This window comes from Sinocyclocheilus rhinocerous, unplaced genomic scaffold (assembly GCF_001515625.1).
Source record: "Sinocyclocheilus rhinocerous isolate Xijiao unplaced genomic scaffold, SAMN03320098_v1.1 scaffold245, whole genome shotgun sequence".
NCBI classification, from domain to species: Eukaryota; Metazoa; Chordata; class Actinopteri; order Cypriniformes; family Cyprinidae; genus Sinocyclocheilus; species Sinocyclocheilus rhinocerous.
Window position 1 is genome coordinate 302,193 of NW_015659923.1, and position 27,908 is coordinate 330,100.

The 27,908-nt window shown below is 37.4% G+C and overlaps 1 protein-coding gene across 2 annotated transcripts; it reads right to left on the reverse strand.

Annotated features, from left to right (window-relative positions):
- Window positions 1-459: 459 nt before the first annotated feature.
- Window positions 460-27,738, reverse strand: LOC107724408 (ubiquitin-protein ligase E3C-like). Of its 2 annotated transcripts, none has more exons than XM_016533332.1 (24): window positions 27,611-27,738; window positions 26,472-26,610; window positions 26,158-26,211; window positions 25,632-25,706; window positions 25,373-25,519; window positions 25,071-25,186; window positions 24,780-24,937; window positions 24,469-24,622; window positions 22,948-23,168; window positions 22,691-22,842; window positions 22,418-22,605; window positions 19,507-19,593; window positions 19,241-19,395; window positions 18,802-19,028; window positions 15,357-15,461; window positions 15,040-15,127; window positions 13,217-13,314; window positions 12,854-12,986; window positions 12,236-12,483; window positions 7,692-7,904; window positions 6,817-7,005; window positions 6,514-6,580; window positions 5,270-5,400; window positions 460-1,490 (listed from the first exon to the last, which is right to left on the reverse strand). In XM_016533332.1, exons 2-24 carry the CDS (start codon window positions 26,535-26,537, stop codon window positions 1,320-1,322), a joined length of 3,243 nt encoding a protein of 1,080 aa, XP_016388818.1. In that variant the 5' UTR covers window positions 26,538-26,610; window positions 27,611-27,738; the 3' UTR covers window positions 460-1,319. The 2 variants fall into 2 exon arrangements, with proteins under 2 accessions (XP_016388818.1, XP_016388819.1); XM_016533333.1 differs by lacking the exon at window positions 460-1,490 and adding an exon at window positions 4,426-5,125.
- Between the last annotated feature and the right edge of the window lie 170 nt (window positions 27,739-27,908).

The window sequence follows — 27,908 nt, forward strand, 5'->3', positions numbered from 1 at the left end:
TTTATTGCACAAATGTCAGCATCATATCCATTGCTATAATGCCAAGGCCCAATGTGTGGAATACATGATTACACAATTCACAATTTCTTTTTTCTCTATTAGGTGAATGTCTACCTGCACAATCTAACTTTGCTAAAGCATGGATCAACCTGGTGGTTTCGTCTGGCCAGAGGAGAACTGGCCCCCCGACTGAGCCTGGTTTCTCCCAAGGTTTTTTCTCCATTCTGTCACCGATGGAGTTTTGGTTCCTTGCCGCTGTCGCCTCTGGCTTGCTTAGTTGGGGACACTTCATTTCCAGCGATATTGTCGACTTGATTGCACAGATACTATTTAAACTGAACTGAGCTGGACGATGACATCACTGAATTCAATGATAAACTGCCTTTAACTGAAAATAGAGTGTTTACTATTGTCCTTTTGCACTGACACACTATTTTCCTATATTTGATATTGTGACACAATCTGTATTGTTAAAAGCGCTATATAAATAAAGGTGACTTGACTTAAATCAGCCAATTCAAGTCATCTTTATTACATGATTAAAACAAGACGACTACACACCCTTTTCTGTGCTACTGTTCTACCAGCCCTGTTAACCTTACGCATCCTGCAATGACTCTAATCTATTAAACTCTTTTGTTGGTGGCACATTAGCCACAAAATAATTTTTAGCCTGGAAAATTAATAGCTCAGAGTTTTCAGCGAATGGTACACCATTAACAAGCCCTGTATCAAGCCCTGCATGCGTATTTGTATACCTGAAGCGGTGTGACCTAAAACCAAGCCAACTGTTTAGTATAGTGTACTGGACTTGTTTAGCTTGTTCTTGAGTTAGCGAGGCAAATGCATGCATTTTATTGGTAGACACTCAAATTGTGCTGCACTATGGCGACAAAAAGCAGTTGAAACCGTAAAACGACATTGTCTAAAAACATCCACTCTGGTGTTAGAAACGCAAAACCAAGGAAAATCTACAAGTACATTTTGCGTTGCCATTTTATTCCTTCTGTATCTCCAACATTCAGATGTTCCTGTTCAATGTTAGTGCTTTTGATCAATGGACGCCTTCTTGGATGTTGCTTTGAATTTATAAATGCATTATTTACAAGATTACTTTCTTTGAAGTAAAAATAAAACTGAGCATATATTTGTCCGTGCCACAACTTCAAACTGTTTGTTCCCCAGCACCTTCTCCAAATCTCTGTAGATCCACACAGACACACTGTCTGTCCATTCTGATCATTTCCTATCTGGTCACCACGACAAAAGACGAATATTCTTGTCTGGGTTTTAAGGCCATCTAGGAGTTGACGTACTCCTCAGCTGAGCTCAAAGCCAGCAGAGGATTCAATAGCATAGAGCAACTTGTTCCTCATTGGCTGAGGGTCACAGAACTCTGGCAGCTTGAGAAGGTTCATGCAAGTGCTAGCGGTAGGGAGACGCTCCAGGTCAGTGCCTCCGTTATGGATGCAAAAGGCTGGGTACAGCTCCTAGAGACAAGGAGAAAGTCTCATGAACATCAATGACAACATAAAACAATACTCAACAAACACATTTGATAATATACATGGAAGAAATGAGATAGACAAAAAAAAAAAACTGCTTTTTCCAGTGACAAACTAAATCATACTTTAGTCAAGTGAATGTGAGATTGCAATCTTTATCAAATGTGAAGATTAAAAAAATAAAATAAAGGCACAAAACATCTTTTTATTGAGTTGAGTTTTGTGGGCAGTAACCTACAGAGTGACCAGTATTGTCCAATTCACTTTCTGAGCCAGTTCTTTTAAACTCTCAGACGTTACTGGGTTAAATCAGTCTGACACATCTTTCACCTTCATCTTTTCACACTCATTGAATCAATCAGGGCGGTTACTGAATCAACATCTGACTCACTGCAAGTTATGATTCATTTCAGTTATGACCGTCTAGAAATTAAGCAAGCTTTGTGTACTTGTATAGTTGACCTAAAAATGAGCATTTGCTTAAAAATGTACTCACCTCCAGGCCATCCAAGATGTAGTTGAGTTTGTTTATTCATATGAACAGATTTGGTGAAATGTAGCATTATATCACCAACATATAATCATCTGCAGTGAATGGGTGCTGCTGTTAGAATGAACGTTCAAACAGCTGATACACAATAATCCACACAACTCTAGTCTATCAAGAAACAAATCCATCAGTAAGGCACTTTAACTATAAACCACCGCTTCTTAAAAGTCCATTATCCATAATAATAACAACGTTTCCTCCAGTAAAAAAGTCCATCATCTCTCACACCAAAATCCACTGACCTATTGGTTTAAGACTGATTTTGCTTGCGATCACTGTTTGATCTGTGCAGATTTCTCTCCTGATTCAGATGAGACACTTTTTCACTGAAGAAAAGCAGTATTATGGATAGAGGACTCGTGTTTTAGCCCTAAGCAATAGTTTGAAGTTAAAAACATCTTGATGGATTTGTTTATTACACATACTCAGCTTTTCACTTCACAAGACATTAATTGATGGACTGGAGTCGTGTGGATTACTTGTGAATTATTCTGATGGTTTTATCAGCTGTTTGAACTCTCCTTCTGATGGCACCCATTTACTGCAGAGGATTCATTGGTGAGCAAGTGGTGTAATGCTACATTTCTCCAAATCTGTTCCGACAAAGAAACAAACTCAATATTTTGGATGACCTAAGGGTGAGTACATTTTCAGCAAGTCTTCATTTTGAGTAAACTGCAGGGTGGGTTAAAAGTAACTAGGCAATATTTAATGACTATAGAACTTGTAGTATCACTGGTTGAATCTACCGGTGCCTATGTTGAAATTTAAAGATTTGCTTTCATTTTCCTATGTAATGAATTACATATACAGTTTGTTTCAATAAATTTGTATTAGAAATATGGACTTTATTACCAATTTTTAATGCCTAGTTACTTTTCACCCACCCTGTATTTCTTAAAAATCAGTGAAGGATCACACAGTGTAACATTATGTCTACACTGGTTGCGACTATTGACGTGCCACACAGTACAGCTTAACACCGAAAGCCAAAGTTTGTAAAACCATTTGTACTGTTAGAATTAGCGCAAACACATGGAGGATGTCAGAAATAAAATGGAGCATCAGTATCCTGTCAGTGTCTCATAGCACCGCATCCAGCGTAGACAAAACCACTGATTACAACAAGTTGTCTTCATGTATGTCAAGTGACTGGTTGTTTAGTAATAAATGTGACCCTGGACCACAAAAAATAAGGGTCAATGTTTTGAAATTGAGATTTCTACATCATCTGAAAGCTGAATAAATAAGCTTTCCATTGATGTATGCTTTGTTATGATAGGACAATATTTGTCGAAAATCTGGAATCTGAGGGTGCAAAAAAAAATCACAATTCTGAGAAAATCGCCTTTAAAGTTGTCCAAATGAAGTTCTTACAACTTCTTAGCAATGCCTATTACTAATCAAAAATTAAGTTTTGATATATTTACGGTAGGAAATTTACAAAATATCTTCATGGAACATGATCTTTACTTAATATCCTAAAGATTTTTGGCATAAAAGAAAAATCGATAATTTTGACCCATACAATGTATTTTTGGCTATTGCTACAAATATACCCAAGCGACTTAAGACTGGTTTTGTGGTCCAAGGTCACAAATATGCTTAAAAAAAAAACAAAAAAAATACTAATACACATTTTAATCAGGCAGCATCTGTGCAGATAAATGCAACAAACCACAGCCTGATATCACACTGACGCAAAATCTACACTTAGAAGAACTTTTCAGATCTGGGAAAGGTTACTGGAAGAACAACAAGATAGGCCTAATGAAAAAATTCTCCACGTGGCTGCAAGGCTCAACCCCAAAATGAACCTGATTAAACCTGCTTTAACCGGCCAATTTTTCTAACAATTAAGGTATTAAAGTATCGTTGCTTATCGAGAAAGTGTCACGATGGGAGCCATCATTTTGAAAAAAGGGTATCCATCATCTTTTTTAAATAGCTCTCCGTGACAGGGCTATTTCTCCCCTAATGAATTCTGGGGTGTTTAACGGCACCTAATTAAGGCTGAGCTGGCTGAAGAGGCAGACGAGGTGGGAGGCCATCTCCCCTTGATCTGTCTCTCTTCGTCTTTTTCCTCTTACTCCTCCTTTCCATCCGTTCCTCAGAGCGTCTGCACCAAAGTCAAATTCATTAAACAGCCCCACTTTAATTTTGGCAGTAACACATATCTGTGGAATTGCTCGGAAGCCATGATTTTTCCCCACCCAAATTCATACAGGCTCTAAAGTAATCCGCTTTAAACTGATGACCGCTATTAAAATATGTAATAAAGTCAATGAAATGACAATTACTGTCCTTGGTTAGTCTAAGTAAGGCATAGAAACACATTTTAATGATGTTTCTGTTCTCCAGATTTTGCTGAGTGTTATAAGCACAACTGACAGACTTCACACTGTGACATACAAGAAAAATACTTAAGATTACATTCCTAGAGACTGAGACAATAATAATCCTGTTAAATAAGAAAATTGTTGGTAGATGAAGTCGGCAGAATAATTCGTAAGCTGTCAGATGCTATTCTCTCATACCAATATTTTCTGGCCTTTGATTATTACACGCTAGATCCAGTCAACATTAAGTGAGAGCCATTGAAAGTTCAACAGTTTTTTATCAGACAGATGGATTTTACACACCCAGTGGCACTTGGCAAAGCCTCAAATAGCATTACAATGCTAAGGGTCACAACCTCTTTAGCACAAATAGAGGCCCAGATAAGGCCTATCCTGATAGCTGTTATAATGTGAAAATGATTTGTTACAATGAGCCTGTTTGCTCATACAGCCTTGCGTAAATTAATGACGATATACTGCGACAAAACATATTCTGTTCACTTCATTATTTCTCCGTTAAGGCAGCACACCTTACAGCGAGTAGAATTCTTTGCGGTGGGTATCCTGATAACTTTATTGAATACAAATGTAGAAAATGGGACAAAATCATCAGCAGGTGTGAGTTGGCGTGAACTTCAGCTGAACTCCATTTGTGATAACAGAGGTGCAAGTCATATCGATGCAGCCGAGTTGGGTCATGTCTGTACATTTCACTTTTCCAGTGAACCCATCTAAGGCACCATACAATCTCAGATGAATCATTAACTTGTATTTAAAGAGTTCAGACACAACAGAACAGAGCGTCAGATGTCTTCTACATGCCAAAAGTTAATTCATTAAATTCATATTTTCAGAGGGTTTTGGCCCTCACTGACCTTGAAGCCTAAGAGCGGAGGTCGTGAGCAGCTTGTAACAAACTTCAGCAGCTTGCGTTTCTCCTCATCGCTGAAGCTCTCCACCACATCCCAGAACATTTTGATCACTGGATGATTGGCTGAATAACCACCTGAGTAATGCAGCAACAGTTGAGAAAAACAAAAAGGTTAAGAATATAATGCAGGAACTAAAAGTCTAAGTAACTAAACCCTTATGAATACTGCATGTCTGCTATGTGCTTTACTTCAAAACATGGATCTAAAATTTGAAACCTTTTTTACTACATCCTGTTTTAAGTAGAAGAAAAGTTGAGTCATTTAAGTTAACACTTAAGGCTGGAATACACTACACAACTTTTAAAATCTGAACAACTTTTGAAATACTAGGCATCATACAGTAAACAACTGACTGAGGATCACATAGTACGAAACTGTTAAGTCGTTCTAAACACAACGAACTCATGCAGAAACATACGCCTCACTGCTAGGAGGTGCATGAGAAATGAAAAAATTTGTTCAAAAATTTGCGCAAAATATCAAACATGGAAAATGCAGCGGCATGACTGGTCTTCAACGAGCCCAAAAGAGCCCATGGCTGAAAACTCATCTCTTTCGGCGCTACTTGACTTCATCTTAAATCAAAAAAAAATAATAACTTTGTCTTTCTCTTTATTTATTCCTTCCCTTTCTAGCTTGTACTTGAACAAATGCCTGAAAATTGGTATTATGAGCACTTCCTGTGTCTGTTTGCCTCTTTAAGAAGAATCGCTTTATGTATTCCCCAGTTGTAAGTCGCTTTGGATAAAAGCGTCTGCGAAATGATTAAATATAAATGTAAATGAAAAGTTTGAAAAAAAACCTATCTGTGCACAATATACACTACATGATATTCTGTGAAATCTGTCAAGTGCTCAAAATCTACAGACTGACATACTGCAAATCAAGCTCAAATCTGGGTAAAAGCTGTGTAGTGTTATCCAGTCTTTATGGGCGGTACCAAATAAAAACAATATAAATCAAAAACAAAAAATCTACTACTAAGCTTTATTACTAATTAATAAACTATAAATTCACATTTGACCTGTGCGTGTTTTTGCTCTCACTTACTAGTAAATACAGAATACAAAACAATATAGCAACCTGACTTCTCTGGAAGAAAAAAGACAAAGGCTCTTAAATCAAGCTAAATCTAAAATAAAAAATGAAGTGACTAATAAAAAGTGTGATGGGTGTTCTTGCAGTACCTGAGTAGTTAGTAAATCTCTTCAGGTCTTCCAGACAGATGGGCACATGTGCACCAGAAATCAGTACCTGTAAATACAGATGGACTTAAGTTGTTTACATTTAATTAATGAACACAAATAGCAGTGTTTAAAGTAGGGAGTAAAGAAAAGACAGGCAGTGTGATAATATCTGTCAATAATATCTGCTCATCTTGTTATTAATAATCTTTACTGACCCATGACTAATCAGACACAATCGTGTGCATCTAGACAGATGTGCCTTTTCTCGCATTTTCAGTGTAAAGTATGTGTGTGTGCTGCTACCTGAATTTCCTGCTGATCAAACATGCGCAGCCACTCCAGGTTGACCACGTTGGCCAGGCCCTGTCGAAAGGCCAGGCAGTGTGCTCGGATCTGTTTGTTCAGACGGTAATCGGCCACTAAATGGATGTAGGCTATACTGTTGGCTGTGGTTACCGGGATGTCCTTTCCCCCTGGTTTGAGCTCGACCACCTGGAAAAAGACACAAATAGATGGAAGTGTGACAGGCACCATCACTCTGGGTTCAGTGAGGATTTCATTCCTTGTTGAAAGTGGAACAGTACAGCTGCAGAGGAAAGTGCTGAAGGCAATTGAGGAACACAGAGGAAATGAGTGCACACGGACACCCTTTACCTCGCTAATGAAGGGGAAAGTAAATAAAGGTTTACTTTTACTCGGTTACCCCAGTTATTTTAAGAAAAAGTCATCAAACTAATTTTTTTTTTTATTAATGGGAAATACAAATTTATCAATAACAACTATTATTTAAATGACTATTTAGGCTAAATCTACCACCCTGTTACCCATTCTGGCATAGTTTTATTTAATTTTTTAATCATGAATTTTTTTTTTTTTTATATATATTTTATATTATATATACTGTGTAAGGTGGTAAGGAGTGGCAATGCTAGATATCATGCGGGATGATTAGCTCTAATACTATGCTAGACAGTTTTCTCCCAGCAGGTATGTTTGAGCTGGTCAACAGAGAAGTTCTTTCAGAGAGATCTAGACAGAGACGTGCTTTATCTCCATCAGCCAAGACTAACAACAGTTAGATCAATCATTAACAATGCCAGAGAACAAGAGAGGGAGAGAGGAGACACAAAAGACAAGCAAAAGAGCACAAAAGGGAAAAAAAAAGATGTGCTGTTCACCTGGGCCTCCCCAAGATCATTGTTAACCACGGTGAAGTTAAGGCCGAGGTCTTCCACATCACCTTCATAGCTCTTGAGGAAAAGCAGGTTTCGGTACATCTCTGGGTCTAGAGAGGCCAGATGGTGGATGTCCACCTCTGCACTGGTGCCTAAGAGCTTGGACAGGAAGAAACTTGCAAATGGCAATTCCACTAGCATGTTTTCATACAGCGCCTGGGGGACAGAAGAAAGAGAGATATTTAACTAAAGACAACTTCCAGGAGTTCAATGTGCAGCCAAGTCAATATGAGCTACGTAATTGACAAAATCGTATCTTTATCCTGTGGGCTAATCTGTCTCGAATTCTGACACTTTCAATTGAAGAAGCTCAAACTTGAAAAACATCAACTCTATCCTTAACCTGTTGTTTCATTAAGAAGCACAAGGATGGTGAGTCATAAAAGCTAAAGTACCGCAATAGTCCTAAAAAGACCATATCTGAGGACATTAAAATATACAGGCCTTGAATAAATGATTGCACTAAAATCCCTTGACCACATAAGCTAAATGGATTATAAATTTCCCAAATCTCCATAATGCATGCAACTAAAACACACACAGAGGCTGTAAATCAGAGCATTTTCTAAACACAGGTTAATTGTGTGACTTCAAACATTGGACATTTTTTATGCAAAATAATCCACTTCGCAACATTCTTCCCACAAGCCCTGTTGTGGGAACATATGTGCTGCGCCCTCCTGAAACCTATCAATAACGTCGCTCCTGAGAAGAAGCCGCAATAAGGATAGAGGCACGACGCAGACTATTTTTCAAACCTTCAAGTTATTTATGGGTGTTTATTGCCAGAAATTGTGCCAAAATGACTTAGGATAAAAAGGATTAATGAATGGCCGGGCCTTTTAATATAAGTGAGTGCAGTGGCAACGCAATTAATGCAAATTGTGGCACCATCAGGAGAGTAAACGGCAACAACTTAGCAGCTGCCTTCTGTTTCTGCCAAATAAATTTGTAAATTTACAGCATTAAGAATCAATAAAAATTTAACACACTTGCCATCAATCAGGAGTTCTGACCTTCTCTTTCCTCTCTGTTGCCCTTTGGAGAGGGACAGTTAAGCACTGCTTGTTGAACTGCAGAACACGTGGTATTTGTGACTCAGTTTGTATTTGAGGGTATGAGCAGACTGCAGAAGTATTCGTGTGAAAATAATTCAACAGGGGGTAATTCTATACAAGTGGCTTCAAAGTTTGAATGGCTGTAAGCATGTCTCGATACTTTAATAAAAGTTTTTTTCCCCCCCAAGTATCCATTTGAATGTTGTCAAAGCATGGTTTTCTTCTACATCATGATCTATAAATGCACCCAGCCCATGATGTCTACATGCTAATATGTAACAGCAACTACTCATGTTCAAATTCAAGATTTTATTTGTCACAAACCTGGTAAACATCTTAGACTGTAGATTAAATATATCAATAGTAAGACAAAATGGTATTATAAACATCATAAAAGCAATCATGAAAAACTAATAATAAAACCAAATAGCAAAAAAGTATAAAAATAGAATGGAAAACTAGAATTGTATGTTAAATAGAGCTGAGAGTACTACACTTCTTAAAGGTATCTGAAAGCAAAATCAAATTAGCCAAAATATTTAATATTGCAAATATGGCTAATGTGTGATGTGTCATACGTGTCAATGACAGGGGATCTAATTCTGTGTAAAGCACTGGTTAGCAGGTGCATACAAAATCTGCATTTTCAATGATGCCTAAACTCTATTCAATGAGCAAAAAGTATAGATTTCCCAAATCTAAACTGTATCAAATCTGTATTTTCTTCCCTAACCCCACAAGAAAAAAAGATTTTATTTTGCCAGAAATATTTATAGTTTTCCTCTTTCACATTAAAACTTTTTCTAAAACGATGGCATACAATATATAAAACACTCCTGACAGGTTCAGAGAAAATCTTCAACCAAAGCCAGCTATATAACATTACCTTGGTGACAAATCAGCACAATTTGCAAAAAAAAAAAGTGCAATACATCACAGAAAGTAAAATCAAGAGTTTTTCTGTGTGTGTGTCTTCGGTGGGCCCAGCCAAACAGCAACAGTGACGCAATGTAATCTATACAGGTCGTCTTTACAAAAGCACTAAACAAATATCAATATCCCACTCAGTCTGCCACTCCTTCACATATTTATGGAGAGAGAAGGAGGGTTAATTGAAAGTCAAATTCAAATTAATCTCGTCACCTTAATTGCTTTGCCCATTACTACGGAGTGGGGGCAATTGAATGGAATAAGATCAGGAAAGTAGGGGGGCGGGGCCAGCCATTCCTCAGGGCAGGAGCTCAGTTATGTCCCTTCCATCGCACAAGGTGTGCGTATGTGTGTGTGTTCATTATAGCTCTCTAATAAGTGGCCTGAATTGCCTCTTCACAAGTGGTGTTGAAGCCCGTGATTGTAAAACAGATCAAAACTCTATTACCAGCGGCACGGAGCCTGTTATTTATGGTGCTAGCTGATTTAGCGTCCACGGCCAAATGCGATGGCTACACAAACAGGGAAGTGGAATCATGGGCTAATGGAGTAGCCTAATTGAGCAGCGAGCTTCTTGGCATGAGGTAATTCATCTACCCTTCCCCCAGTCAATGTGCTTTGCGATAAACAATCCTGGGCATACGCATTAATGAAACTTTAAAAACATTAGCGGCTAATAAATACCAGCTAGTGAACACACAAAAGAGATGGCCAAAACAATAGCGACAATAAATTGTGGCTCAAGGTGTAGCCATTATAGAAAACACAGGGCAAAATTAGGATAATCAGAAGACTTCTCAAAATGGTGTTATTGTACAACATTTTTCACATGTTGTTAACCCTTTTAATTAACCACATAATGCTGCTGTATGTATAGATTCTGAAAATTCTTGGACACTGTAAATTGTAATTTTTGAAGCTACATAAAAGTTACAAAACTACTTTAAGAACTGATACGATTAGACAAAGTAGTGTGATTTACATGCAGCCAAACATTTCTAATGTTTTAATGGAGGTTTCCTACATGTCATTTACAAAATGATCTTGCAAAAGTAAACCCAGATAAAGGAAAAATTATTTGGATCAAAAGGCCACAAATAAACTTGACTTTAAACTGCAGTGACCTCGTAAACCAAATGGATAGGATTTATGATGGTAACTAAGCTACTCAGCCTGAGACCACTGATTGAACCTGACCTTTGAACTTCAGCATTGATCTAAATGACCCTGTTTGTGTTTGAGTGTGTATGTGAGTAATGGCTCGTTTCCACTGAGCAGTACAGTACAGTACAGTTCAGTACAGTACGATTCGGTACGGGTAACCCTGATCAGGCTTGCGTTTCCACTGCCAATAGTACCCTTACTTGGTAGGCGTGGTGTATGCCGGAAAGTAGCGATCGACGATGAACCGCGACAATAAGCACAACTCTGCCTCTTTTTGTTAAATGTCAGTTTTAATGAACAATAATAGCAATTATAAAAGTATAAGTACAAAGTATAAGAGGCTTATATAAGAAGAAATAAAGACAAAACTTTCAGACCCTTTTTCACAGCTTTTTTCCATAGAATATTCATACTGACAAACCTAGCGACTTTTTTGGATAAACCTTAGCTATGGTTCAGTTGGAAGATTTCGCCAGTGCTGTCCCGCGAACGCGAGGTCTGACTTTCCCGGAGAAGGGTCACCTCTCTCGGCGTCTGTTCTGTGCAGTGAGCGGCAGAGAAGTTGCGCATTCAGTTGGCCGCACCCAAATTTTCAAATAGGCGCCATCTTTATAAATAAACCGCAGATTTGAGTTTTAAACAATTACATCCTCGCCTGAAAAACTCTTAAAACTACATTTCATGACACAATAACAGTAATATTTAGAAAATTCCGCGGGTTTTTGGGCAATGACGTTTCACAAGTCCACAAAAACAGACAAGAACGCATATTGAGAAACGGCTATTGTCTGTGTGAAAATGATAAAATACACGGTTATATTTTTTTGTGTTTGCACACTCTGATGTAAATAAGCCCAACACACATGGACAGCAGAGCGGAACGAGTGAAGGAGAAGCTTTATCCCCTTGTATCACGCAAAAGTGACGATTCTAGTCAACCAATCAACGTTCTGCGGTGTGTTTAGCCCCACCCTTTTGGTACCCTTTGCTGTGGTAGGTACCCCAACGGAAGGGTACCAAAAAAGTGGTACGGTACGGTTCGCTATTTTGGTACGATTTACAAGTTCTGACAGTGGAAACGGAAATAATTGCGTACTGTACTGTACCGAACCGCTCAGTGGAAACGAGCCATAAAAGACAAATCAGACAACTAGGAGAAAATCCAAAGATAAGCCACTGCAAGAGTTATCAAATAATTAATTTGCAGTAAAATAATTAAAATAAATAGAGAACAGGTGTAGCAGGAAATTAAACGGATTCTGTGATGACCTGTGGTCTGTGAAGAGATAAAAATGTTACAGTGTAGTGCAATACATCAAATAATACTTGTCTTACCTTTCCCAGTATCCTGCCAAGGAAGTAGTAATGCCGGGTAAAGGATTCTCCCACAAGCATCTCTGCAGTGGGACTCGGATAGAGAAGACCTTCATTAGTTGTCTTGAAGAAGCCTTGGTTAGGATTAAAGCCTGACTTCAACAGCTCATTCAAGAACTCTCTGAATATTCCTCCTCCATCAATGCCAGCTTCATCTAGCCCATGTGCATTGAGCAAATGAACCCTGATCCTCTTCTTAAGATCAGGCTCTGAAATGGAGATAAACAAATATATTTAGCATGTTCCACAATTCAGTCAGAAAAAAATATTTGCCAAAAAGGTTTAAAAATCAAATAAATCCAAATGTCAGAAACTTTTCCTTGTTATCTATAAAAAGTCTGACGCTATACAACTAAAGAGACTTTCTAAGAGACCTGAGGCGAGTTCTAACACTCAAGACGGCTTTGCCCTAAATCATCTAAACAGCTTTTGTTGACAGCTGCTATGAATTACTGTATCTAATTCCTAAGCAAGGTTAATGTCTTTTTCTCCGTGTCTAAGAAAGCCACACTCGTTGTGCTAAATGCTTTTTATTAAGAGTTTTCAGCATGTCAGAAGGGATCGGTTTGCCTTGTTTACCATTCTCGGGGGATAATTTGTCGTAAGCATCTTCATAGATGTAGTTCCGTCGAATGGTGATATTAACGCCATCCAAAAAAGGGCCCTCTCCTTGCACTTCATGCTTATCAGCATAGATCAACTTCTGAAAGATCTAAAAGCAGAATGAACAAAGTTTAGCTGATTAACATCATTTAACACATCAGAATCTAGGCATGTATTCCCTTTAGATTTTCACTTGCATTTCATATCTAAAGCACAAAACAATGTCATCACCTAATTACAATTTTTAACCTTCTTTTTAATTCACAGATGACTGAAATTTGAATTTTTGAAGTGTTGTGCACAAAACACTACACACCATACCAGTGATGGCTGTCTTACCTTCACTCTCTCTTCAAAGGGCACAACAAACGGAAGTTCGGTGAGGATTGCCAAATGTCTCTCCTCTGATACTGACAACGGTGGAGGCTCCAGTCCAACTGTGAGGAACACAAAAACAATTTCTGTAACCTTTATTCTTAAAGTAATCTTTTAACCTATATCTCTTTTCAAAACTACAACATCTCTAAAGCCAAATATCCTCAACAAAGATCTACTGATATGTTCAATGCGGGTGATGCAAGATAAAATCCTCTTGCGTCATTTCCCTTGTCACTTCTTGCCCTCGCACTTACGCATGTAAATGAGTAAAGAATGAAAATGGCAAAAATAAAATAAACATCTACAAATATAATGAAAACACCCAATACTCTGTTTTTTCACCTTTAGAAATCTATACAATCATTTATCAATCTGCTCTTTAACTTACAACAAAAGACAACAGTGACAAGCAATTCACTCAAAAAGCACAGAATTCATCTGCCTCTATCTTCATCTATCCTGTCGACAGTCAATCTCTAAAGCTCTCTATTCATCATCCAGACAAATATACTACCAGTAAACCCAAATTCCTCCCCACCTTAACATGCCATTATATTAGCACTCTAATTAAAAAATTACAATTATACACTACCGTTTTAAAGTTTGCGGTAAGATTTTTAACCAGAAATGAAATGAATACTTCTATTTATAAAAGGAAGGACACATTAAAAGAAACAGTAAATACATTTTTAATGTTACAAAAGATTTCAGTTTTCTTCTGAACTTTCTATTCAACAAAGAATACTGAAAAAAATATATTAAAGCATCCACTAAAAACCGCACAATTTGCACAACTCTTTTCAATATTGTCAATACTAAGAAATGTTTATTGAGCAGCAAATCAGCATATTAGAATAATTTCTAAAGGATCATGTGACACTGAAGACTGGAGTCATGGCTGCTGAAAATTCAGCTTTGCCATCACAGGAATAAATTACATTTGTAAATACATTAACACAGAAAAATGTTATTTTAAATAGTAATAATAACATTTCCCAATATTAGTATTTTCTTTCCTGTATTTTTTATCAAATTAATGGGTCCTTGGTAAACATAAGAAACTAGATGTCTGCTGCAAAAGACCTACTTCATTTGCATCTGTACACTTGCACAACCTTGAGTGAGGTCTACTACCAGCCTTGCTGAATGCAGTATTTACAGAGCATCCCATTAAAGATCACTCAATCCCCCTCTGTCTTTCCTGCCACACACTTTTAATTAACTCAGCAGCAATTTGCCCATCCACCTGTCCTCTCCCTCCATTACAGGGACGTTTGTTTTGTATTAAAACTCCGTCCTACAAACGTTTCGACCGCAGGAAAAAAAACTGCCGTAGCAGCAGATGAGAAGCGTCATTCATCTAATACGTTGCTTGCATGGTGGAATGATTCTACTCAATTAGTCAGTCCTCTCTCTCTCCACAAACCAGCCATCAAGGGGCCATCTTGGTGGAGAAATATGGCACAGCATGGTCAATACAGGAGCCATTCGTCACTACCTCGCAAGTGCATTTAGGGAAATGAAAAAGGTCCGGACAAACAGGCAGCCAGATGTGTCCAGCCTTAGGCTAATTGAATTTTTAAGCACATATGCACCAGGGTGGCATGGAAAAGACCAGAAACACTGGTACTAGTTAGCGTCAACACCCTCATGAGTATTCTGACTTGCTTTGGAATGAAATTGCTTGACTGGCTGTCATTACTTCTTGTTTTTGTGTATGTATGTGTGTGTGTGTTTTCCACTACACTTCAGTTGAGGTTGTTCTCCATATGGATAAGTCTTACCATCTAATGTGGACTGAAGCGGTCCGATGCGTCCCATTCTCCTGGTTCTCCACACATGTCTTGCAGAGGGCACATAGAGCTGAGTCACCTACAAACAAATATTATTATAAAAAAGCAAGTTAGATGACTACAAGCTATTGATGATTCTACACATATACACATTTGAACTTATTTTTTTAGAAACACATCCATACTTGTCTAGTTTGCATGGGATTTTTACTATTTTTTTTATCAAAATAAATTGCTGACACTTGACAGCAAAACTATTAATTCTGTTTTAGTAGGTTTTAATCATATGATCAGCAAATTAATTTTACCTTGTCTGCTCTGATGTTGACCTCCTCAGACAGCCAATGACCCGATGGACAGAACGGTCTTCGAATATCTCGGGCTTTCAGCATTTTCACAAGGTTGGTAATCACCTTTAAAAAAGAAAAAGTATAAAAAAAACTAATGCTCAGTCCAATGTTCATTCACGCATATAAATGAACTAATTTCAATTTTAAAAGCAATTTAAAATATTAAGCTACTAAAAATGTTATCAAAAACATTATGATTTAGTCATTAACAGTTTTGCAAGCACATAAAACTATTTGCCCCATGTAATCCCATTTCTTTAATAGGTAATTGCTTAGCTTATATAATGGAGAAGGTGCAGACAGACAAACTTTCATTGTTCAGTCAGCACAACTAATCAGTGTGTAATTTGCTGACACAAATACACAGATACTCACTTGTGCTGAAAATAAAGAAATATTACAATTCACTAAATGTCTTCATTCTCTTTTAACACTGGGTAATTCACCCATAATATCAGCCAACTTCATCCAAACTCATTTATCTACACTTCTGTTTAATACTAAAGCTTCTTCTTCTCCGATTACAGTGTCTAACAAACGTCTGGCTGGCCATTTCTAGAGAATGCCTATCAATCTCTGACCAAGACATGCTAACGCCAGAGAGTCCGTAATAACGGCAAGTGCAAAACTCTGTTGCTAGTGGGTTTGTGGGGCAGGGGGTCCGAAGGCTCTTCCTGTCTAAGTGGAATGAATAAGCATTGGTTAATTAGTCCATCGGGTTAAGTGCAGGCCTTAATGGGTCTCTCCAAAACTTCCGCGGTGACATCCCTCTCCAAACACGGCCAAGAAGAAAGTTCCATTAGCAATATTAATACAAGCTTAGTTGATCATTTTCATTCAATTAACTTCTTTCAATTAAATAGATAGCTCGACAATAGGAGTGATAAAACATCCGGAGGGACGGCCCATGGCTGGAGGCAAACATTAGTGTGTGAGGGGTCAACAGCGTTAGAGCCGACTGTAAATTGCACATTCAATTTGGGAAATGCGTTTCTCCTGCTTGTACTTCTTTAATGGGTCGTTTTAGCTGACAGGAGGCGTTTTCCACCATCTTTTGTGGAGCCTTTTGTATGCCGTACTGACTCGACTAGTGGAACCCAAACAATGATCTGTCACTTACAGTGATTCACTCAGACGCTTGCTGGAATAGTACAAACTTAAAAAATAAAATAAATAGGCATTTTTCTTAAATCCTTTAGAATGTTTGCTTCGTTCCAAAACAGGGAAATTGTTACAATGTTGCATTCTCTCCTTGGGATGGTTCCCTTTAACAAAGGCAAAATGTCAAAGTGCACCAAAAAGTGTTTATGCTGGTTACATGCGAGTAAAACTGCCTTCTCATTGGTCAGAGTGCAACTGTTTATGTTCTGGGATTCCACTCGTAGTGTTCGTACAAGTTGAAAATGTTTACAGTGTTGCGCGTTACAACCAATCACACGATTATGTTGAGCTTATGAATGCAACGGCCAATCAGAGGCGTTCAGATGAGTCATCGCTGAAACAGCGGAGTTTTGTTGTTCAGCGCGCGCTGATTGAATTCTGACTTGTGAATTCTCTCATCTTAAACAACAAAGTGCAGATGTACGTGCAATGCAAGTATGTAATGTAAGATATTTATTCATCATACAATGTAGACAGCTTCACTGATTATAACGGGAGTGTTTTTTAAAGTGCATAAACTCGCACTAGACTGAAGTCAGTTATGATGTTGTTTGGTGATTTAAATGTTCTTTGCTCGTTTTCTAAAGCTGTTTTTTTAATAACTGAGGAAATGTAAGCCTTGTGATCAATAACTTACAGCGTTTCTATTAAATTGTTATGTTAAATACAAATTCAGTTATATTAAAAACATTAGGCTGCTTTTGGTCTTATGCTGGAATTGGTTCACTTTCCGGCAATGAAACTAAGTAAATAAATAATTAAATAAATTAGTATGATAATATCGTGTATCGGCAATCTCACAGGCTGACGATAGGATGATATGACAATTGAGCATACCGCCCAACACCAAGTTAGCTAGCTACACACATATACAAAATGTATATAATGTATTAGAGCAAGAATTAAGGCTTTGTTGGGAAAGCATTCTTGCATTTCACCTGGTGATCTTCGGTTTTCTACTGCGACAATTAATGTGCTCACACAGAGAATTAGAATGCTGTTTTTTTCATGTTATGAATTATGATACAGTTTGGTTCATTGGTCTGTGGGGTTAGATTGCTTACTCACCACCACCAAACTGATCCAATAGTTTTTCTATCTGAGACTGATTATTTTGGCTCGAATCAGAGCATGATTGCTGTATTCATATATGCTTAAACTGAACTAAGGGAGAAAATGTGGCAGGTTCCAAAAACTGGAATTCCAAAGAATTAAAAAAAAGCCTTTTACTGCTGCACTGCTTTAAAACTATAACTACTTTTTTTATTTGTTTGTTTATTATTATTATTATTTTGTATATTACATTTTTATCTCAGTTCATTTTACACATTTCTCCAAACTAAGACCAATGATCTTAACAATTATCAGCCACATGAACCTGAACAATAGGTTTTGAAAATGTATTGTGAAGTCTGCATACTTGTGTGTGTACTTTGATGAATACACGATATAACCAATAGTGGAAAAACTATTGGTTTTGAACTTTTTTTTTAAAGTCTATACTGACAGCTGTGTGAACTGTTTTGAGTGCACTGATCACAGTTTGGAGTAAAGTGTAAAATCTAGTAATGATGTCTTTCATTAAAGGGGAACATTCTTTTTAAAGTTGCAGATGTTAACAAGCTCCTGGAGAAACATATGTACTCTGATATGTATTGTATAATCAAATAAATTGCTGTCAATGTTGAAAAGCTCAACAAATCTATTGAAAAGATTTTTAGTTAAATGAAAGAACAAAAGTAGGTCAATGAGCTGTCAACAGCAAGCAGGAGATCTGGTCATCCTGTACACATAAATAATGAGTAAGAAGACGAGGAAGAGGATGATGGAAGACGACAAGAGAGTGAAGACAGCTGACTAATATCCTAACGCCGTTGTTCAGCTCACTTAGACTTGGCAAACAACCTATTAATTTCCCGAGTGAGTGGTCTTCCTGCCTGGCTGATCAGCACTGATGGCCCTAACAGATGCTGAGACTATTCGCCTCATTAATTGTCAGCTCATTTAATTAGGTCATCAAAGACGTTGTTAGCACTGCTAATACAGCAACTGGTTAAAAGTAATGCCCACCATCCACTAAAGATATTATCAGTGCTAACGAATGTGGAATTCATACTAGTGAGAATCTTCTCAGTACTGGTAATGTTTAATCCCTTTCAACTACAACACCTTATGAAAGTGAATTTGCCATTAATATCAGCTAGGAGATAAGAGTGTGAGATGTAGATATAGAGTGAATCACCTTAAAGAGCTGGACCCATCGTTTCTGCTGAGCTTGAATGTGCTGCTGAACTTGGCTGTTAGTTTTCACCCCGACACTACGAAATGCCGCTACATACTCCTCTTTGTGCTCCGTCTTAGTCTCAGGATAGGCAAGCTTAATGATTCCCAGACACGCGTCCCGCAAACACCGAGACAATGTCACCAACTCCGCCAGAGAGAAGGGCATCATCGACGACTGGCTCTGACCTGCCGAGCAATGAGAAACATTCATTTGTAACATTCAATTTTCAAAAAAAGTGAGAAACTAAAATTTCAGGAGTGCTGTAGAATTAACAAGACCACAATCAAAAGAAGGTGAAAGAACGAAATGACCTGATGTGTTTTAATGTGTTCTATTAAATACTACAATATATTATGATACAGTAATTTGTACATATTTACAGAATAGATGTTAATACCATCTACTGAGCCAAAGAACTCGCTGTCATGCACAGAGATGAGTGAATGACTGAAGAGTGAACTGAAGAGATAGAAGAGAGGGATGATCCTGCTGGCGTCCTCCAGAGACATTGGAGAACCTCGAGACATCACCTGCAACAAGGGAACCATAGAGCTACACAAAAGACAGGGAGAATAAGGAGAGGGCAAAAGAAAAATGGTTAATATCATTAATATTATATTAAAGAAGTACACATAAAAAAAACAACCAATGTAGAAATCTCACCCTGTGATTATTTTAGTCTTCATAGATGTGATTAAATGCCATAGGTGTCTAAGAAAGCGAGCGTTGAAGGCTAAACTGTACAAAAGCCTGGAAAAGACAAAAAAAGAGACAGAAAGAATATAGATCTTTAAGTACAACAGTTGATCCCACCAATCATTATGTAGATTAATAAACACACAATACCCTTACTGAACATAACTCACCAACACTTTTAGTCAAAGGTGCTACAGGAACTATGCTCATCACTAAATGTTCAAATAACCACATCTCCTGCCCATAAAACCTAAACATCCCAAATTTCCAACAGGACTCATAAAATAGAAAAATATATAAACAACCCAGTGAGCTGGAATTTCTAGTCTTTGTATGTGACCACAGGAAAGATTAAATGAGCCATTAAGCTTTATTTAGGTGAGGCACCTTCCATTAGTAAACTAGCAGTCTGCTTCAGGGTCGTAAACAGACCAGTGGTTCCTGTGGGGGCTCCATTTAAGTTAATGACAGCCAGCGAGACAATGTAGCACAGCCACAATTGCTTGACCGTAGAAGCAGTGCTGCTATCACAAATTAGAGACCGTGTTAAGGTCGCGTTAAACCTAACAGCCGTCACACCGGGGTGTGAGAAATCGCTCTGGTGGTTGCTTGTTTTGTGTCAAGGGGTGAAAGAATAAATAAAGCATAATTGGAAGTAATTGAGGGAGAAAATAAGATTAAAGCTGAGGTTAAGGTAAGAATGTGTACATCCTTCTGTTTACAATTTTATAGACCTTTCCCCCCAATATGCTATATTAATGTCAGACAGCACTTTAACAATAAAATAAATAACACAACAATTGCAGAACTCTCACTGAGAAATATATGAAACGCTGAAATAAGTACACCAAATATTCAAAAATAAATAAACAAAACAGACACACAAAGCAAAATGCTATCAGGTTTTAATTTTCTCAAACAATAATACAAAAAATGTACGTGTGTTTGAAATCTAATCAAAGCTATGACTAAATCAAAGTCAATTTCACTGCTATAATAACTCCATTATCTTTTTTGCTTTCTTTTAAATTCCTGTTCTTTGCATCTAATCACAATTTAAAATCATCTTCATAGAGTCTTTAAATAGCCAAAACAAATACAGCAGGCTTAACATTAATGAGACCTTTCCATGGACAAGAACCAAGTGTGCTATTTACACTAACTCAGTTTGATACTATAATGACCTTGTTTAGTGTGAAATAGAGCCATACTCTTCACTTTAAAATATGATCATGTTTAAAAGGCAACCAAGTTTGCACGCACACTGGGTGCTTCTTTAAAGGTTGTAAATCAGGGCCAGCAGTTATACCTCTTGTAAAACTATCCCATCCACTCCTGCAGGAATTAATCTTCCTAGGCCAGCTAATTATTTTGTACAGATATCCGATAATGATAAAGTAGTGAAGGCAGGACTTATGATAAAAGCCTTCTCTTCTGGACGGAGCTGTAAAATATAAAAATACCTCCAAATAAAAAAATGGAGGAAAATACAGCACGAGGAAAGGATATGCAGGAAAACATAATGGAAATTCAAGAGGTTTATTTAATATATATATGAAAGCAGAACATGCAAAACATTATAATAAAGGAAGTCTAAGGTGTCTTACAGAAACCATTTTGAGCTACATCAACTTTGAAATGTGCTTTATAGGATATGTTATACTTTCATTTATTTCCGATTACTCTATATTTTCACAGAACTATTAAAAATATTAAACGGTTTTAAAAATAGGTTAATTTTGGCATGTAATTTTTTAGGCATTTTAATTAGACAATAATATGCGTGTTAAACAGACTAAATTTTAAGGAAAGTATTTTTCCCCACATGTTTAAATTAGCCAAATTTTTTAACATGTCAAACATTAACAAAATAAATAAATAATAAGTATTTGTAGAGAAAATGTAAGCTCCTAAAACAATTTATAAGTAGTATAATGAAACATTACCTAGCAGGATTTTTTGGAAAAGCTCCCTTTTAAGAAATTATTTTAAAAACAGTCCCCTACTAAAGAAAGAAAATATGTGAAAAGGTTGACCTTTTTTTTCCAGAATATATTAAAAAAAAAAGTGGAATTTTTTTTCAAAGTGGTACGTTTTTTTCTAAGATGTAAGGGGCTTGTGAATGCTGCCTCCTCTACTGTGAAGACTGCTTTCTGATAAGATTTTATTACACAATACAACTTTCTTAATTATTTGATATTAAGAACGTAAAAGGTATAGACTAGGGTGCACACTGCATGAGTGGAAACTTTAAACTAGTTCCGATTAGTTGATTGACACCACCTTTTAGAGCTCAGTGGCTTTATCTGATATCTCTCTCCCTCATTAAACCAGACGTTCTCCTCTTCCCTGTCTTTCATGCCATCTCTCTCCATCACTTTCCTCCTTTCTTTCATTCTATCTGCTGAAATCCTGTTCTCATTTTGTCAGCAATGCAGAACCAGAAGTAAATAAAGCAAAGGTGATTGAGAGAAGAGCTCATTACACTAATTGATGAGTGGCAGCAACTAAAACTGCTCTGGTAATAAAAAATAAAAAAAAACACACAGTAAGATGAGACTTAACCGCCTGATCGCTTCATTAGCAATGTTGCTTTATCATTAAAAAAAGTGGAAAAACAAAAAACAATACTGCTCATAGACCTGACAGTTTGATGTTGGGGAATCTTTTTATACACATATAAAAGTGCATCCAATTCTCATCTGATTACAGCTTTTTCTTGACAGCATCTCTTTTTATTAATTAGAGTGGTCTAATTAATAAAATGCCTAACTTATCTTGATGTAAGAGAGTGATTGCACTGGGCAGTGAATCTAGTTATATTAGTTATCCTGGGTGATTCATTTTTTGGATGGGTTGATTGCGTGTATGATCTTACCTGACTCTGGGCACCATCATACGATGTTGCACCATCAGCGTGTGACAGATGGAGGCCATCATGGTGAAGATGTCTTCACTTGCCGAGTCTCTCCACACTAACGTTAGCAGAGCGTTAGTCTGCTGCTTGGTGTCCAACTTCTGTACACACTCCTCTGTTATATAATGCACAGATATCCAACTGCCATCCTTTAAAAAAGAACAAAATTGCATACTATGAAGCTCTCTGAACATTTTTGTGCAAAGACGTGGATAAGAGAGAATGTGTGTGTACCTGCGCAGCAGGAGGCTGTACGGTCATTTCTTCCTCATCTTCTGAATCAGTGTTGATGTCAGCTCTACTGCTGCACTCCGTCACTGGCAACAATGGCAACAGAGTCTGTAGCGCATTCAAGTACAACAGCAACCCTTCTTCGGAGAGTGAACCTATGCAAACAAAATGGACAAAATCGTTTTATTCACTGATCGGGCACCTTGCTAACACACAGTATATTAGTGATACTGTAAAGTGCTATTAAGCACAATGCTTACCCAGTCCTGATTCTCCAACTGATAGCACAAAGTAAAAGAGCCAGGGAGCCTGAGCTCGAGCCTGGGCAGAGGAGGCTATGGTGGCCTGAAGTGACCAAAGGAAGTTCTGAAATGGGAAAGCTAGTTTTGGGTCTGACAAAGCTGGCACGAAGAAATGATAGATTTGTTCAGTGAAAGGCACTGAAATGAACTCCTCAGTGAAGGCCGAAAAAACAAACTGCCTGTGAATGAAAGAAGAAGAAAAAAGATTGAGAACCTGTGAATTTATTATTATTTATTGTAACTGTACTGTATGTTTCAGTCTGCAGTAAGGACATTACCCAATTCATTTTTCTAAATATCACAATAAATATATCCATTTTAATACTAATATACACACACACATTTATACACACACTTTTGGCTATTTGTGCATCTATGAGACAACAAATTCCACAACCTTCTTTTGCCAACAGGAGAGCTTTGACCTAGAAGAACCTTGTTAGTTGCCATAAAGCATACATATTTAAATATATATATATATATATATATATATATATATATGACTTTAAAAATATTTTTAAGTATTTTTAAAATATTTTATTTTATATAGAACAGTGTACATTTTTTAATAACTGACTAGGATTTGTATTGTTTTTAGAAAATTGCATTTTGTGTTTGTTCATTGTTTGTGTGGTGATATGCATTTCTTTGTAACTTTCTCCTTTGCTGCCTATCTTGACCAGGAGTCCCTGGTAGAAGAGATATAGTATTTCAACAGGACCTTCCTGGTTAAAAAAGTAAATAACTAAATATTTTCCCAAAGTGACATTACAGTAATTCAATAATTCTAAAGGATGTATTTTACCATTGCTTTATAGACACAAAGTTAAAAAAAAAAAAATAGAAGCGACACCACCACAATTTGATGTATCCACACTGGAATTAAACCAATTAACCCCTAAAACTTCTGAACAGTAGTGTACATTAAAAACAATATTTTTGAAAAATGTTCATTTAAATCAAAAGGTTTTGGGAGGAAACAATGGTTTGTCTGGTTACATGCCTGTCTGTGTGTGTGTGTGTGTGTGTGTGAGCGAGAGAGAGAGAGAGAGCGAAAGAGGGCAAATACGAGACTATATGCACAAGCTTCTTCTCTCACGCTCCTGTCGTTCTTCAGAGAGAAAAGAAAAGAAAACAGCAGTGTTCGTCACTCAGAGTGTTAGAATGAAGGGTAAATGTTGTGTAAACATTACATGTTGAGTCAATGAGTCTGTCTGGATTTTACTACTCTCTGTAAACACAGCAGTGAGAGAACTACTGTCCATTGGTCCCCTGGAAGGATAAAGCTAACAGTCTGCAATAAGTGGTCAGTGTGCAGCCTTTTACTGGGTGGGACCCTTGCACCACACACACCAAAACAAAGACATTCCTTGAACAGCTTAAACTAAATGCTCTTCTCAGCATGTATAGTATAAAAGGCTATGAATCATTTGAATTAATTAGACTTTTTTCCCAGTATGCACCTATGTGAATATGTACCTGGTATCTGGGGGGCAGGAGCTGTATGTAAAGTGCAGAGGCTTGAGTGTGTGTTCCAGCAGCGTTTGTGCCAGTGGAATGGAAGGGGCATCACTATACTCTAGACTCGATGGCAACTTGTGATTCACTAAAACATACAGAGTTCTGTAGTATCCTAAAAGAGAAAATGAAATATGATTACGATAGATAACAGATGCAAACTTAAGCTAAATTAAAAACAGAATCTTACGTACTTTCTCTAACTGAATATACTCATCTATTAACCTTAATGCATGATGAAAATAAATCTAACATGGGGCAAAAAGCTGTACCTTTCTCTACCATATAGTGCAATATTTGTTCAATAAGTGCAGTGACACAGTTTTCATCCTGTAGAAAGGGCAAGTAGGTTCTCTCAGATAAAAACACCTCCAGCATCCGCATCGGGACGGCCACATTCAGACTGTCATCTTCACATGCTTGCAATAACCTTAAACAGACAAAGCAAATGCTTAGCAACCAACCAACAAGAAGATCTAAAGGTTTACATGTGACTGTGACAGAAGGATTTATTTTAGGTATGCTACTACACAAAGCGGTATCTGAGGAACATCTCATTTTACCTGCAACAGTGCCCCAGTATCCTCTTGATCTGAAACAGGCAGCTCTGTCTTTCTGGCCCCGTCAGCAGCTTCACGAACTGAGCATGATGCTTTACCAAACTCTGACACATCCAGATCTACACAGTTAAGACAATAACATCCATAAATGACAATGAAGGTCCATGGCTTCATAAAGTCAGTGACACCATAACAATACCAATCTGTCCAACTTCTTTTTCTTCAAACCACATTAAAATGGCAAATAACAAAACTTCACTGAGCCTCATATGGCAATAACAGATTTTTAAAACTGCAGTCCTTACCATTCTGTGTCGGTCTTTTCTTAGTCTGTAAAAAAAGAGAAGCTGGCGAACAAGTTGGCCGAGTATGGCACTGTCTGTGAGTTGAGGGCCAGAGCCTGACTGGCACTGACACACACAGCGGTCAAAGCAGCCCCTCTGAATGGCATACTAAAAGAAAAAGAAAGAATAATTAGGAATTTAACAAACAGTCTATCAACTACAAGAATACAAACAGGCTCTCTGTTTAAAGAAAGTAAGAGTTTAAACCAATGTCACATACTTGCTGTTTTCTGTCTTGGTATCCCCTTATGTATGACTGAATGATGATTGCATTTTTTAGTCTTTTCCTCTCATCCTGTGGAAAAAAAACAAAGATGAGTAAAACCATATATGAAGGACAAGATCATCATCTCCTATTTGTTCGCAACTTTAAGTTTCATATCCTCATTTCGGGCTCTAAAATTAAAATAGATACAACTATGCAGAAATACTGTAGACATCATGGGTACAATGGTAGCAAAAAGTATTTTTACTCTCAAGACACACTTGAAATTGTTACTGAATGTTACTGCATTAGATCAATTAGTCAACCCAAGCTTTTTTAGAACTAACATCACTTTTACATTTATTCATTTAGCTGACACTTTGATCCAAACTACTTACACATGAGGAATACAACAAGTGATTCATCATTAAGAAGCAAATAAACACAATAATACAAAGTTTCAGACATTATTTAGAACTTTTCTGTCCTATTTTTACAATAAAACACAGCGCTTTAAAATACCATAATGGACGATTCTCACCTCCCTTTTCCTTCTTTCTTCTTGTGTTCGATGAAGAAGTGACGCTTTTTCCTCCTGTACAAAACACATATGTGAGGCATATCAAAATAGATCAAATATTAAAATGATACAGCAATTTTTGCCAGATTCATGTAGTCCATATGTGAAAATCCGTTACACCAAAAACTCTCAAACATACCATATCATCATTTCCCAAGTAATAATCATGGTAGACAAAAGTAGTGATGCACAGAACTAGACACATTTGTGTGAACAAAGTAGTCTGAATTTAGACACTTTGATAATTCAGCCATCATATCATATGGACAACTTACTTTTCTGCTAGCACCCCCAAGGGACACCTTGGGCGTTCTCCTGAAATCTCCCTCAAAACTGAACATGGTTACACTTTTTCCATCGAGCAGCGACCAATGCAAGTACCCCGTGTGCAGAGCAACAAAGTGCTGTCTGTGCCTACGAGACAGAGAAAACACAAAGCTCAAGAGATGTTAATCCAATGAACTAATCATAATAAAACCGCTCTCTCTCATAACAGAATTTATGTTTCCAACTAATAATAAACACTGGCCAAGAAGATGAAAATATGTGCATGACAAGCTTAAATACATACTACTGTGAATAAAGCAAGCAGACAGTTATGATGAAGATATTTAAAGCAACTTTATCCTTGTGGTAAATAACTGAAGAGGTGCAGAAGGTCACAGTGGGACTGAATGGAAACTGTCATTATAGCAGAAACTAACCTGGCACTTCAGCAGGTGTGATCAACACGAAATAGAGACCAGAAATGTCAAAAACATTTTAAAAACAAAAACTTTAAGTCAGGAAATAGACGTTTGATTCATGCAAATATCTGTGTGTATAAAAAGGGCCTTGCCATGCAGCCTCATCTTAGCGAGACATGTTCTAGGAAGGGTTGTGTTTCATAAGAGACAAATACATTAGTTATGTCTCCAGCCAGGCTAGGTAGCTTGCTAACCTACAGAACAAGCAAAGAATCACAATACCAGAAGCTCATCATCATTTATGAACGTGTTATTTGATGTTTTATGTTTAAAGGAGCACTCGCGCTGTAGAAGACACAGAGCTCGGGTGTGTTTTTCTTCAGCCAGATCCCTTGAACTTTTCTGTTAGCCTTTTGGCTAAAGGTTCTTTGACTAGCTAGCTAATGACTCAGCAGCAGGTCAACTGTGTTAAGCCTCGACAATTCCCAGTTTCCCAGTAATTTACATGTAAACGTATATGTTATGGGTCTGTCAACATTTAGCAAGAATTAAGGCAGTAATTTTGACGAACAATGTAGTACTCTGTTCTGACATGATAGTTCAGCTTGATACAAACTTCAGTCATATATCGCTCTGGTCGCTTATAGGGTCATCTAGTGATTTCAGTGATATTTTACGGCTTTTTCTACTGATGAGTCGTATTAATAGATGAAATGCGAATTGTTTACCTGGTTTTATTGAATGATCAGCCGAACGATACAGTTCAGCGACTGGAAATCAGAGAAAACAAAACCGAAATCGTTGCTCTTGCTCTACTAAACAAACTCAACACAGAGAATAGTCCGCCTACCCAGTAGCACGGTGAAATGTGATTGGACAACATAACATTTACTTCCAAACGATTGGTTTAATACGGGGTACTGTCACAATTACTTCCTGGATGAATCCCAGCAATAAAAGGAAACCAGTTGCGGTGCAAAGGGTCTAATGTCCGGAAAATGTAACTAAATCATATTCTCTAGTCTA